The following is a 14952-nucleotide window of genomic DNA, read 5'->3' on the forward strand; positions in this document are numbered from 1 at the left end:
GAATGTGTGCTATACAAAGCTATTTTACAACTTTTGAATCTCAAGATTCTGCTGGACGGCAGAAGGGACAACGATGTCGAATTACTTAATAATCTGATCGATAAACCGAAATCCCAAGATTTGCTGGACAGCCAAGATTTATTATTTAGTAATAATATGAAATTTGGTAATAACAGAGAGCTAATAATTATAGGACGAAAAATGATTATTCAACAACCATCTTAATTTTATTCAGTGGCCAGAATAGTTCGACATGGGGAGGAAGACCGTCGTTAGGAAGGCTATAAGGAGGATGGAGCCGTAGTGTTGAGATGGAGACGCCTTGTTGCATAAATCTCCCCTGCATAAACACAATCGAGACACCTTGTTGCGAATGTTGACCTCTGCGCATCGCTCTTCGCCATCATTCGGTGCTTGGCTGAGACAAGAACGGTCCGTGGCTGAGCCATATTCTGGAAGAAATCAGAGTCAAATGTATCAATTCAGGAAGCACAAACTTATTGTGTTTTTATTTGAAAGGCAGTTTGGTGATGATTCGCGACACATGAATAAACTACAGTGCATATATATTCTGTACGTGTAAATATGAGAATAATGCACATGATGTTGTATAATTTAATTTTACATACCATCTGCTGGTCCACGGATCCCCTCCGTCTGTTTGCGACACCAGCCTGAAGGACATGGTGTCACCGAAACAGGTAGTCCTGGCAACTCTTTGATGGACGTGTCATTGAAGTTGAATGGATCCTTACAATCTCCCATCTCACCCCTGGATCGGCATACATAGCAGCGAGTGGACAACCGACCTGTGGGACAAAAGAACGCATTCATTCATAAATCCAACTAAAGTCGTCAAAAGAGAGAATATCATTGATTGATTTATAGTTATTTATCTCTTTTTATTACCGTCGCATTTGGCCAAATAGAACAGTAACACAATTAAAGTAGCCACAGCACTGAGACTCATTTCATCACTTGATATGACCCACTTTCCCTGCACTTGTTTATTGTATCTGGCGAACCAGTGGGTCGATTTCACTTATCTTCGCAATTGACTCCTTACTTGTCCAATATAAATACAGTGCAGAATATATTAATAGGCAATGCGCTCGTTTTGCATTAATCATGGCAGGAGTGTTTCAAATTACCCCAAACTTCACCGAAATGTGTAAAATGGCATTAGTTAATGAAGCCATAAGTATGTCATATCAGCTACCGAGAGAAAATTTGTTAGACAAAACACGTCAAAAGGAGGCAGTGCAAAGTATTTTAGGATTTTTAATGTTTTGATTTTTAAATTGGTATTAATTGCAACGAGTGCGTGTTTTTAAGTACGATTTCACTTGAAATACATACGTCGTGACATTGTTAATTAAGAATGTCAATTTAATTTTCGTCCATCTGTGACGATTTAGGTGAAGGCGAACGGGCACTGTTTCCCATGTTGGGAGACGTGGTGACTATGCCTTCAAATAATGAATATTTATCTCGCCTTGAGATAAATATCACCCCTTCAACTTTCACGGGCATTTAAATACGTAGTTGTGTTAATTTATATCCTAAAAATGTGAAAATTGGAACGAATGTACGTACATGAATATATGGTGCATTTGAATATATAATGAGTTTCCGTTCCACACACTGAAAGTTTTAAATGAAAAATTAAACCTCCCAATTTTTTTTAAATTTTGATAATTCCTCACAAATTACAAGTTTTATTGGATCACTTAAAATTTTCAGTAGGTGAAATGGGAATCAAAATTATATTCCGATGCACTGTATATTAATGTACGTTCCTGCCAGGTTTCAAATATTTTGGATAAAAATTCACCGAACTACGTAATTCCGAGTGAAGGTTGGAGAAGGATAATTATGTCAAAGCGAGACTATTTGAACGCAGGGGTCACTCTTTCATTTGTGTCACCAAAATCGTCACAGAGTGAAGAAAAGTTTTATATGGAAGTATCGTCAGTTTAGGGGACTACTGTTAAATTTAGCATCTTATGTATACAGTGGGATGGCTTAAACGACAGGTCACGAGTTTACCTGGTAAGTATATTTATTTGAAACAGGTTATACTCATTGCTAAGTTAAGGTCCTAACAATTGTACTTAATAATTTGGCTAATCACCTATAAAATTCGGAATTTCTTTATGATAGACTTTTAAAAATCAGACATTTTTTTGAACGCATGGAAAATTCAGGTTACACCTGCTCCCTCTGTTTTTGAAAGATTTCTAAATTTTAAACGGTTCTGACAACCTTAGACGATGGGTAAAATTTTAAAATTTCCGAATTTTAAAAATACGACCATATCCTCACAAAAATGTTTAATTTGAGAAAACCATTAAACAGGGTCTAATTTTTAAAAGCCTACCATAGTTGAACTTACACAAATTATTTATTTTGAGGGTATTAAACGGGTCACAATAGATTTTACAATGGGCAATCTTACCCGAAATATTTCCTCAAATAGAAAAAACCGTTATTAACCTTGCAGTCTGATGCTCACCCAGTGAAACCTCCGTTATATGTATGTAAATGGTGTAAGTTGTACTCGATTTTAATACCAAAAACATGTTGATGGCAAGAATGACCATTATGTATGAGCCAACTTATTCATAATCCGACCCTGCTTAAACAAGACAGATATTCAGTTACAGTTACATAAAGTAGGTCAAGTACTTGGTGATGGCTTCCAGTATGTAAACGCATTGATGACTATTAAGCTTGGAAGATATGAATGTACCAAATTTTTATTCTTCCTTGGGTATTGGGAGTATTTGTGGATTAGGTTTGGTTTGCTTAGGCATGTATACATTTATCTTACAGTGACTATTATATATTTATAAACTCACATACATGTATCTGGGTCAAATATTTGGATTCATACGCTGCTTTGATTACTTGTCATGAAATGCACTACCTACCTACATACATATCGTCGTATTAATTCTAAAAAGAATTAAGTGCAGTCGTTGCTTAATTTTGAAAAGATGCAAGTACAATCGATCCTTAATTTAAGTTCCATAAGAGGCACATTGAACGCGCATACGTCTATTTAAAATTAATGATCGATTGTACTTACGTCTTTTGAGAATTGGAACGACAATATCTTGGTTAATAAATGCACAGACCATTTTTCTTTGCATTGTACTGGATATGATACACGCACTAAATATATGTATGTACAATGTAGTCGTGATGTATTAAATATGTAATCTGAATTTCTTATTTATGGTTAATTTAATAAATTCAATCTATCTCGAAATTTGGTAATTGAACAGATGGAGATGTTTATATGATTGAAGGGTGATATATGTAACCTAAACTAGTTGGGTTTTTCAGAATGATTCACAATTTAATTTTTGCATAACTGATTCCCTTAACATGGAAGTTCGGCATATGTATAAAGGCTAAGGACATCCCCTTAGTGGGAATGTATCCAATAAAAAACTTTAGAGAGAGTTGCCATGGGTTGACAAAATAATTGCCGTGTAGGTATAATCGAATTTTACTTTTTAAAAACTACATTATCTTTATCATATCCAATACCAAAATGAGCTTTTTGAAAATCACTAGGATTTTTAGAAATGTTCTGAACATGGGTATGCACTAAAAATGCGATATTTAGAAACAGTTGAGTTTCCAATGGGATCTGATAAAGCAACAAACTCAGGTGGTAATTACCGTTAATTAAGTTTAATTACCAGCAGTAATTACCACCCGGAACCCTGGACAAGACAAATTGTAACAAAAATGTCAATGTAGTTGGGGGAGTTTTGTAAAGTGATAACCAAGTCTTTTCACACTCTGTACAGTAAGACTAGTCTATTTTATACTCCTAAGCAATCTGATGAATGGCAGCTCGAAGCTCTAGTTCGATAATGTAATGACTAGCGGGCACATGAAATCATCAAAAATGCAAGATAGGCGATCATCACGCGTTTCATCTTCTACACTCTGTCTCTCACTCTTAAAATCACCAATCCATCTTGAACCTGTGTTACATTACCCATATACTTTCTGCAAATTTTCAAAATATTTGGTAGCAGATTCCCAATACAGTCCAAAAAATGGCTGATCTCACCTAAATTTCAGAAAATTAAATTTTTGCTTACACCTTTTGATTTTGAGATTTTATTGTGAAAAAAGTCAGATTCTTATAAATTTTCGTGCACAATGTACAAATGATACAAGCATTAAATGAGTGGAGTTTCAAATTTCTAACTTTATGCTTAACGGTAGATTCTAAGGTATATCCCCTCGTACAACAGTAAAAAACGGATATTGAGCTAATTTGTTTAGTTGAGTAAATGGTTTAGGGACATTTCAGGATGTAACCAAAAATGTGATCCTGTCCAGATTATCGATTCTTCTCAGTACGCCTCAGTTGATTGTGATGCATCTGTACGGTAGCCCCGATAGCAAAACCGATGCAGAGTATGGTACATATTGGCAAAATCATATCATAGGCGAATAGACAATGAATCTGGAATAAATGTAAAATATAATTATGTATTGACATTAGATAAATGAAAATATTTCATTAAAGCTTGTTTGTAATCTGTGACTTGCCATAAACAAAATAATAACGCTTTGACAACTAATTTTCCAGAGTGATTGATAGAAATAATATTTCTCGTGATGAGAAGAATAATTTACATATTTCCAATGGTAAATTTTACGATCCAATATGTTAATATTTTTTGAGATTCTCGATGCATTTGGTTTAATTACTAGCGATTTTCTCCCCCAATAACCTCCTGGCTCAGGAAAATTGAGACCTTCAAATTCACCGTAGATCTTAAGATTCTCCATTCCCGTAGGATTCTTGGCAAATGCTAGATCTTAAATCAAATAGATTTCAGCTTTTGGCTAATTTGACAAAACAAGTGCTTTGTATTGAGACCGTCGCTGTAAAATAATTTCAATACTTACTAAACTTATGTATTCTTCACGTCTTATATATAGTTATATATTCCTATACCCCGGAAGTAAAAATAAAGCAACTATTTTGTATTTGAATATCCTTGTTTGAATACAAATCAATCAGGCATGTTGTATATTTACTTTTCCTTCCGCACTATAAATATTACGTAGTCAACACGATATTTTGTATGAATTAGTGTTCTCTTTTATGTAAGTTTACCAATTCCAGGTGGAGTTTCCAAAGGTTTATTTGACAAATAACGTACTTGATAACGCAGCGTTTGTATGATTAAACACTTTGATTTGATTTATGCATATGATGCTTTATTTACAAAAATCTTAATATGATATACGATTGGCAATTAATCCATAAGTTTAGTCACAAATATTTTGTCACATAACAACTATAACGATACGTATGAATATGGTTTACCTTTTGTAAGTTTTAATCTTTACACTCCTCTCAATGACAGATAAATATTCAGGTGCAAGTCAAAACTGACAGGTGCCAACGACATATTTATTTGCATGTAAATAAATGCAAATAAAACTGAATAAAACTTTGAACCACTGCCTAAAACGAATATGTAATAAGTTTCTTTATTTACAATGTTATGCAAATTCTTCTACATATTTAGATGTGTTTAATTAATAAATTTTTATACATTAATCAATTCATTGTCATGTATATGCCTGAGCCTGATGCGGTAAAATCTCTCTGAAATCTGTTATACGTCAAATAGTATCAAATATTTCCGTAATTATGTTTATGTAAAAATTGCTTAACTAAAAGTAGTACAACCGTTTAGCAAGTCTTGGATCAATTATTTTTTATCATTATAATTTACCTGTGGCATTTAATGAATTTTTATTGGAGTTTTGTTTTATAAAAGTAAATTATTTTGATTAATGTGTAATGCATAAATATGTAAAGAATACGGTCTTGTAAACTCTTTATTATTTAAATTTCGACAAAGCATATTTACTAATCGAATAATTAAATTTCACTCTACTTTTGACAATTTATAATTATGACGGTATCATATGATCCTTATACATAAACTTAAATTAATTCATTACCAACTAAGCTGTAGGAAATCATACAACATATCTTGGCTTGACATGCAACTCCTTTAGCAAGATTTACAAGTACGTACGAATTTAATCTGACAACATGTTTAATTCTTTTTATTATAATTTAACAAACGCAAAATCACAAAGAAGTTACCTTGATTTTAAATTTGTTTATTCTGTTATTAACAATTGAATTTATTTAGTGTAATTCCTACTTATCTCCCATCAAGTAAAATTTTAAGTGTGCCCAAAATATTCAAAATTTAAAAATAATTACTACATCAAGAATCACTCAGTGGGCGAATTTTCTTCTATAAAAGTACTCATAATAATAGTTTATTCCATAGTAAATCACTTATCCAACAATTAATTTGTTAACTATACTATTTACTCCCGGTTTAGGTAGACATTGTACTTAATCCCATTCTTTGCACCTTCCAACGCGACATTGCACAAGGCTTCGGATTCTGCCAAACTCGCATTTACTTTTGCCCGAGCTGTATTATTGCTATAAAATAAGGCCAAAATTTCCATCACTTACTTACACCCGAATAAAATTATTAAATTTTGAGTTACCTTTCTTGCACCTCTACAATGTTTTTCTGAGTATCCTGCGTAATTTTGTTTCTGGCTGTCAGTTCTTTTTCTAATGCGATATCTCTCTGGATAGATTTTTCAATTTCCATCTGTTTAGTTTTCTCTTCATATAGTTTCGCAGAACCGTCAATTTGCATTTTTTTAATTTGAGCTTTGCTATTTTCTTCGATAGATTTCATGTTTTGAGCTTGGGTTATTTCTTTCAATTTTAGCTGTAAATTGTGACGTGATTGTTCAATGGGGCTATTGATCTTGGCCAAGGCTACAGTTTTATCTTTATCTATTTTCTGCTGGTCAACAAATGCGTTACGTTGACTTTCCATGATATTACTTTTCCACTCTAAAGTTTGTCTGTTGAACTCCAAAAATTGGTCTATTCGGTGACTACCAATTGCTCCAATTGTTGTATTCTGGAAATTTGAGAGAAGAATGGAAATAATTATTATTGTAAAGTAGACAGAAATAATAGGTTCAATCTACAAGTATATTACCATAACTTCAGCGGATCTTTTGTTCACTTCGTTTACAGCGTGGTGGGCCGCAAGCCGTTTTTCTACATTGGGATCGACACATATTTTCTTCACTAAGTAGCAGAACACCGAAACAAAGGACGAGGCCAGAACAAGATATATAAAATTGGGAGTTAAAGCCTTGATGAAATAAAAAAAAGTTAACTTAGTTTAAACTAATATCCGTAAAATACTGGAAGAAACATACCAACGAAAAAAATGTAATAGCAAGGCATGGCACAACAATAGGTCGTGACTCCTCGGGAAGAACTTGAGTAAAACTTTTGATAAAACCAAGAAATGTCGCTTCTGGAGAGTCAACTATACCCATCTGTTCTTCAGAAACTCTGATTTCAAAGAAAATAAATAATTTAGAAGGTTTGTTAACTAAATTTATATAAAAAAAATCTTTGTCTTAAACACACTTGGATTGGTCTAGAATATCTTTCACCCCATTGTAAAGGTCCCTTGATTGCACCTGTCCCAAATAATAGTCCGCATTCACATTGTGATGTTCCTGAGGCATGTTTCCGTTTTCTTGGGTCGCCAAGGGATGAACCACTCCTACTTGTTTCCCTGAAGATGACTCCATGGCGAACGTTTCATTCGATGGGATATCATCCGTCTGGTCCTTTACACATATTTACAAAGCTAAATTAAGAAAATTTTATGTATAAGGTTGACTCTACAAAATGTCTGCAACTTACGGTAACGTCTTCAATATCTACTGACCCATTCGATCTAACCATTTTAAAAGTTGTATTAATTCGATTTGGTGAAACAGAGAATATTACGGGAATTCTTTTAGTTCCTTTTTTAAAATTTTTGTTGGTAATAGTTCAAGGATTAAACACCGACTACAAGACAACCTTGTGTGGCCCGTTGTACTACCCTCTTGTATTTATATACTTACATAATAGCACATGTAAGGAAGCAATGGTTAAATTAGTTACAATAGTCTGGAAAAACTTTATATTGTTTGTTATTTACTGCGTACATACATACATATTTACTATTGATTAAAGCTTTCAGCAAATATCCTGTATGTTGCATTGTGAGGAGAGTTAGGTAAACATTAATACAGGTCTACGTTCTCCACACTAACCACGTTTTATAGTCAACCAGTACATATTTATAAATGTGGAAATACATATTTATAAATAAATCAATGTACAAATAAGTACGAGGGAGAAAGTAAGGAAGAACATTGAAGAGTTCGAAGTATTTCCGTGTGTCAACCGAGTACAAAATAACTTTACATCTGTACTGACTGTTTTATGCATAACTCACATTCCCGGAAACTATTACGTCCGTGATCTCATACAAATCTAAAGGCAAAGTTATGTACACAAATAGGTTATATGTAGGATGTAGTGTTGCTTCAGAGTGTAAATATGTATAAACATCGGTCCACTTGCTCTGACCAGGACAATATTTCTTCCGCATTATCAAACTTGCTCTTCACTCTATAGCAAATTATTTATTACCCAAACCAGACGTTGGTTTATTGTTGTTTACGACTGAATGCAAACATTCTTATTGCTGGATTGAAAATATATGTAGACACATTCATGTGTATGTATGTTTATTAAGAGGAATGATTTAATCTACATATTCAGTAAACCATAGTTAATTAGCATATTTTAAGACATCTGAATTATTCTGTAGTATAAGTTATTAATTTTTTATGTCCTATTATAAACTGTACATATTTCAAATCAGAACACAACCAGGTGAAGAATTACAAACACGGTCGTCAATCCTCAAATTAAATAAAAGTTTGGCGTTATCATATATTAACCTTTATTTTTATTATTTTTTCGACTTTTACACATAATATTATTGTTTATTCATCACTCTCATTTCCGTAGGTAAACCACTATAAACGTCAGAGTGAGAAAGATTATTTGTGTTTACCGTGAGGTGTAGTTTACCAACAGTCAATAACGTTTATTTTACCATAAAAATTGTACATGCGTATGAGCGAATCAAGTAAAGATATCAAACATATATCATGCTTCTTATCGGTCAATGAATTATTAAGTGATTTTTTTATTGTAACTCAAACCAGACTCGACATGGTAGTTGTGGTTGAAACATTAATTAGTAATTTCTATTAAATTATATTTATTACAAATATTATCAAATAATTTCCAACTTAGATGCAAAGTATTTGAAAAATGGCCGACACATTTTTAAATAACCACATTAAGGAGGTGCATAATATGTTAAATTTTATATTCCATACCATTACATATTATTATTCATAAAAGTAACTTAAACTTTTTTTAACAGCAAGAAGAAGTCCGTGAAAAGGCCGGGATAGAAATTCAGAGGCAGCAACGTCAATATCAAATTGTGACCGCGAAAATTGAAGCTGAAACATCAAACGCATTACAAGTAAGTTAAAGAATTAATTCGTGCACCTATTTAATACGTATTGTAAAAGTGTTTGCAAACCGTCTCCTCTCCAAGCATGGCTTAACTTTGTGAAATGTTTTGCCAAAACAATTTCCAAAAAATAACGATACAAATATTCGAATTTGTAATGTATGCCCGGAATAAGAACAATGAGGAATGTTTTGAATAATTTCTGTAGGCCATAGAATTCTCGTCGTCAGCACAAATCGAAACTATAAACTTATCAACAGCACGATCAAAATTGCGAACTCAGAAATTAGCCGATGAGAATGAGAAGAAGGCTAAACTTGAAGCAGCTCAGGCACTCATTACAGTGGAAAATAACCAGGCTAAAATTTCTGGAGCAATTGTGCAATATCAAGAACAAACCCGAACCTTACAAGAAAACGCTAACTCCGCACGTGTGGTAACAATTAATGAGGAAAATGAGAAGAGGCGAATTTTACAGGAGCAGACGGACGATGAAATTAGGAAAATCAGAGAAAGAGGAAAACAGGAAATTGCCTCGATAAATGAAATTAGCCATAAAAGAATTAAAAAGTTGAGGAGAAAAGGTACTAAATTTTTTTTATTAACTTTCAGCAGTATTATAGTTATGCTTTAAAATTTTTCATAACCAATCCAAACTAATGATTAAAGATATATTTTAATCTTGCGTATTACTAAAAAAATTAGGCCAAGAAAAGAATATATTTTTGTACTTGAACATTCCTTTTAAAAAACTATGTTCTATTCCGTTGCAGATTGGAAAAATACAGTTTTGGAGATAATGTGGAAATTTTTAAGTTTTGTCTGGTGTCTGAATTATCAATCATATGCGGCAACTGTTATATATTTATTAAGGATTTCGACCATAAAGATATTTCACTTGATAGGATGGTCATTATTCAAGGTTACTTCTTTCCTAATGGTCTTAATTGTTATGATACCTTTGGGATTGGATATCATTTTGCAATTCTTTAAATGTTTTTCTTGCAAGACTTTAAATCTGATTTTCCCAGTTAGACCTCAAGTTTTACAACCTTCGACTTAACTTGGCTAATTTTCGTTTAGTTCCTGTATTTGAGTAATATTTCGTTTTTTGTTTATAATAGATTTTGAAATTTCATACATAGTATTACGTAATTGCAATGATGTACTTTCTCTGTCAATCAAAATCCTTATAATTATGTAAACATTAACAAAGTTTTTGTGCTAATAAATATTTAACTTGATATACATCAATTGCCGATTAATACAAATATTGATTGATTTATATAATTTATTTAATTCATAGGAACTAAAAGAGGACAAGGCAAGAACAAAACGGGCATCAATTGCTTAAACAATACAAATAATAGCAGATTCGAATCGTCTCAAAAGCGTGTACATCAAGATTCGCATTTAAATCCAAATCCAAATGTCAATTCTAATTACTGCGATCCTGGCATTGTTACCAATGAAGCATCCAACCCATGTCGGAACTCTGTGTCCAATAATAATGAAGAGTACGGTTGTTGTTTCGCCCAACAGCAAGAAAACGATGAGCATGAAATTAATTTTCATAGTGCTTCTTCAGAAAATTATGGATCATTTAGTACACACAATTTTACTTCAATGAGTAAGGATGAAAAACTTTGTTGGTGCCTTGCGTGGATAACATGGACAGACTCACGACAACCAGAAAATCTTGAGCCAAACCATACCACCGTTGTACCAATTACAAACCAGCCGATAAGGCGTACAATTTAAACTAAGGATTGAGTCATAAGTTTCGCAAGGTACAAAAATCTAGTTTGTTATAGAACCATAAGTTCAAATTCCACAAAATTTGGCAATCTTTATCACAAATACGATTATCTACATAATTAGCCCAAATTTGCATCGTCAATCCTTTTGTACCCAATTTCCCATGAGTTCTTCCGAGAGTGTCTCAAAACTGCTTTTCCCGACTTTTCCGCCACGTTCATAAGGATTTCACCAATTAAGTGTCGAAATCCTCGCAGGTTTTTTGGTGCTTTTGGTCGTCTAGCATACTCTGTCTTGCACAATACTCAAAACCTTTCAATACCTATGGTTTGTGGGACATTAGGAACATTATCCGATTTAGCTACAAAATCGATTTTTTTTCTCACTCAGGTAGCTCGTGACAATTGGATCATAATTACACGATGCCTTATCTGGCCGCTTTTTTGCCAAAGTGCACAACACGTTTTGCGAGGACTTGTCGTTGTACCCATCGCATTTTCTTAGCGTTAGGAATACACTCTAAACAAAATCAATTCCCCACGGTATAGATATATGACTCTACCGCGTGGTATTGATATGGTATTAGATCAATACTACATGGTTTATAAATCAATACCAGGTAGTATTAAAATTAATACGGTAGAGTATTATTTTAATACCGAGTTTATACCGGTATGGTATAACGGATCAATACCGACGCGGTAGAGTCATATATCTATACCATCGGCATAGAATCAATACCCAGTTTATAAGAGTGTACCATCCTAATTGAAACAGAATTTTCGTGACAAATCGCTTTTTCTACAAAATAATAAAAAAAAACTTTCAATTTGTTTTTGCTTACCGTAAGATCAACAAACAGTGGTTGCGAAACTTATGACTCGCTCCTTAGTTGCTCATCATCGGGAAAAAGAAAGGTTTGGAGATCGTATAAAGCGTCAAATCTTTGTTTATGTCAGCAGCCCTAACAAATTCATTGTGCTGAAACACACATGCAATAAAATCAGGCAAAGATTATTAAAAAAGTCTCATGAGAGATGCATACATACATATACACTGGCGAGCGAAATAAACTCTGTAGGCATGGCTTCTTTAGATTGAAAAAAAAACAACCTTACGGATATTTATCGTCCAGTTTTGAGACCTTTTTTATTTATAAATAAAATAAAATAAAATAAAATAAAATTTAAGTGTTTAAGAAAGATTATGCGAGCTAAGAAAAAACAGTTGCTACCACATGAGAGAAAGATTTTCCAAAAAGTGAAAAACATTTATTGTGAAATAAAGGAAACAGTCAAAATTTTTGTTTTGTAAGTAATGTATTACTTGTCAATAAGTCAAATAGTTAATATATCTAATGAAATTAGGTAGCGTTGGATGGTAGTAATTAATTATAATCTATTACAAGCCACATTAAGACCCAAGTCTCTTGAGCAGCAGAGTCAGGCAAGTGTTGTACATACATGATTAGTACAAAAAATCTGTACAAGTTTGATGCAAGTTTGATCGCTTTTAATTGTATTGTTTGTATAAATAACTAATACAGAATTTGTACGTATAATAATGCACTAAATCTGTACCAACACAGCTAATTGTATTAACTAAACTTGTGCAAACTTCATATGTAAATCTGACACAATAAATGTTGCACGAAATGTATACTAATAAATCAATGCCAGTTTGGTATGCATTATTTACAAATTTATGCTTCAAATAGCTACAATATATTTATCAATTTATTGATTTAAAGCCGACAGACAATGCAATTTGGTAAATTTATAACAGTTACATCGTAAGTAAGGACTCAACAGTAATAATGGTAACTATTATGTAAATCAGATAACTACACAAGTATACATAATTACACATTAAATTCAGCTACGCGTTTGTCTAGCTGCATTAATTTTGATTTTTTAGCAGACCCAGGGCTTATGTACCCGTCATGTCTCTCTGTCTGTCTGGGAGGCCGATGGCTAATGGCCTCACAATATATTATCCTACAGATAATCCTGGGCTGGCCCAGGATACTTTGGTCGAGTAATAAAAAAAATATTTAAATAGTTTATTAGTATTTACGCTATGGTCCAAGGTTTGCAAAGCCGTTTTCATTTTTAAAATCGCGCAAAAACTAACCGATTAGTGGTAATTGTGAACATCGACCACTTTTTTAAAAAAGCGATTAATTTTAAAATTTCTACCATATTATTTTTGTGTGACTTGAACTTCCATGTCAGTAATCCATCTTTAACACGTTTAACATAGAAAACTAGACCAAACATGCTACTGGTATTTAAAATTTCATGTCACACATGAAAATTCTCAGAATTTTAAACTATGTAATTTTAATATGTATTTTTTTTTATTTATTGTCTGAAAATCATAGAAAAACCAAACAAAAACTCACAGAAACCCACAAAAACACCAATTTAACATGGACATTATGGAGGGGTTTTTCCTAGGTTTGATATCCACAAAAACCCCAACCCACAATAATCCCAACCCACAAAAACCCGTGGCGAACCCTGCTTTCAATGTAAACTAACAAAATCTAAAATTCCTTCATTATGTCATTACTACCGTTAAATTCACCGCCATTCCCCGCATACTGAAATACTCAACTACCACGAACGGTTTACCAGCTATCATTTTACGAAATTTTATATTCCCCGCCCACCCATACAAGTCTCTCGTTTCCCCGATCCCATTACTACCAATTTGCGGACAAAGCACGGGCCACTGTTCGCCCATAGCCCAACGATGGGTCGGTACGGTAAACTAGTCAACCTCCAGTGGAGGCTGGTAAAGGTCACAGGTCCGGCTGATTTGGGCATCTAAAACAGTTTCAGGTTGCACGTGGTCCAGAACCTCCAACTCGGCGCAGAAATGTAGCGGTCCATCCGAAAAGTTTGTCGGGGTTCCGGAGCCGATGAGAATGTCACAGTTGACAACGACCGCACCCACTTCCCACAGTACAAGGGAGGTTGGATTGTACATGAGGTCATAGGCCTGGAAGACTTTGCACGCAGTGTTCGGTGCGGGGATGGCCGACGCGAGGGTGGCTGTTTGAGGAAGGCGGGTGAAATCGGGGATCGATGTGTCACTCTGTGGCGGGAAAAAAATAGAAAAAGTTAGCCAAGACTGAAGAAATGTCTGCAGTGTTTTCGTATCAACTCCGGTCAGGTTGACGGGTATCTCGATATTTTTAGATATTTTAATAGACCCGAGAAAAAAGTAGTCATAAATTCTTACCAATTGGAATAATACTGTTAACTTATACCGTACTTGCTACAATTTGACGACCATAATAAGTATAAAATAAATTCTGTGAAATTTTTTTACAATTCTGTAACAGAATGCGTGCCAAAAAGCAATAAATTGTAATTTGGCCAAATTTATGGTCAACTTTGCGTCGAATTATAGCCCTTGTGGTAGAATCGCATTGTGATTCCGAAGGGTTAATTCCATGATTTTTTAGTTTAACAGGCAATACACAAATTTTGGAAAGGCGCGATTTGTGAACTTTTAAAATAATCCTTACCTCAAAGAACGTTGCCTCTTGCCCTTCTTCATTAACCAGGAGGTGAACCGCGGAAACATTCACGACTCCGAAAGGCCACAATTCACGCGGGGATATTTTATCCAGGGAAGGAACCCTATAATTCGCGCGCTGAATTGTATCACACCCGCC

At 33.8% G+C, this 14952-nt stretch overlaps 3 protein-coding genes across 6 annotated transcripts; 1 reads left to right on the forward strand and 2 right to left on the reverse strand.

Annotated features, from left to right (window-relative positions):
* Positions 1-118: 118 nt before the first annotated feature.
* Positions 119-1051, reverse strand: LOC110862897. The gene is made up of 3 exons (XM_035845937.1): positions 910-1051; positions 630-809; positions 119-452 (listed from the first exon to the last, which is right to left on the reverse strand). The coding sequence occupies exons 1-3, from the start codon at positions 968-970 to the stop codon at positions 232-234; spliced, it is 462 nt and encodes a 153-aa protein (XP_035701830.1). The 5' UTR covers positions 971-1051; the 3' UTR covers positions 119-231.
* Positions 1052-1208: 157 nt separating this feature from the next.
* On the forward strand, positions 1209-12965 carry LOC110862904. Of its 3 annotated transcripts, XM_022112115.2 has the most exons (6): positions 1209-2052; positions 9278-9331; positions 9411-9515; positions 9715-10090; positions 10813-11296; positions 12157-12965. In XM_022112115.2, the coding sequence occupies exons 2-5, from the start codon at positions 9296-9298 to the stop codon at positions 11265-11267; spliced, it is 972 nt and encodes a 323-aa protein (XP_021967807.1). In that variant the 5' UTR covers positions 1209-2052; positions 9278-9295; the 3' UTR covers positions 11268-11296; positions 12157-12965. The 3 variants fall into 3 exon arrangements, with proteins under 3 accessions (XP_021967807.1, XP_035701829.1, XP_021967808.1); XM_035845936.1 differs by having other exon boundaries at positions 10813-12965; XM_022112116.2 differs by lacking the exons at positions 10813-11296; positions 12157-12965 and adding an exon at positions 10280-10760.
* On the reverse strand, positions 5872-8000 carry LOC110862896. 2 transcript variants are annotated; one of them, XM_022112104.2, is made up of 6 exons: positions 7823-8000; positions 7541-7746; positions 7324-7462; positions 7098-7256; positions 6586-7016; positions 5872-6517 (listed from the first exon to the last, which is right to left on the reverse strand). In XM_022112104.2, the coding sequence occupies exons 1-6, from the start codon at positions 7862-7864 to the stop codon at positions 6397-6399; spliced, it is 1098 nt and encodes a 365-aa protein (XP_021967796.1). In that variant the 5' UTR covers positions 7865-8000; the 3' UTR covers positions 5872-6396. The 2 variants fall into 2 exon arrangements, with proteins under 2 accessions (XP_021967796.1, XP_035701828.1); XM_035845935.1 differs by having other exon boundaries at positions 7541-7766; positions 7823-7980.
* Positions 12966-14952: the final 1987 nt, after the last annotated feature.

Source organism: Folsomia candida, unplaced genomic scaffold, assembly GCF_002217175.1.
Source record: "Folsomia candida strain VU population unplaced genomic scaffold, ASM221717v1 Fcan01_Sc077, whole genome shotgun sequence".
NCBI lineage: Eukaryota > Metazoa > Arthropoda > Collembola > Entomobryomorpha > Isotomidae > Folsomia > Folsomia candida.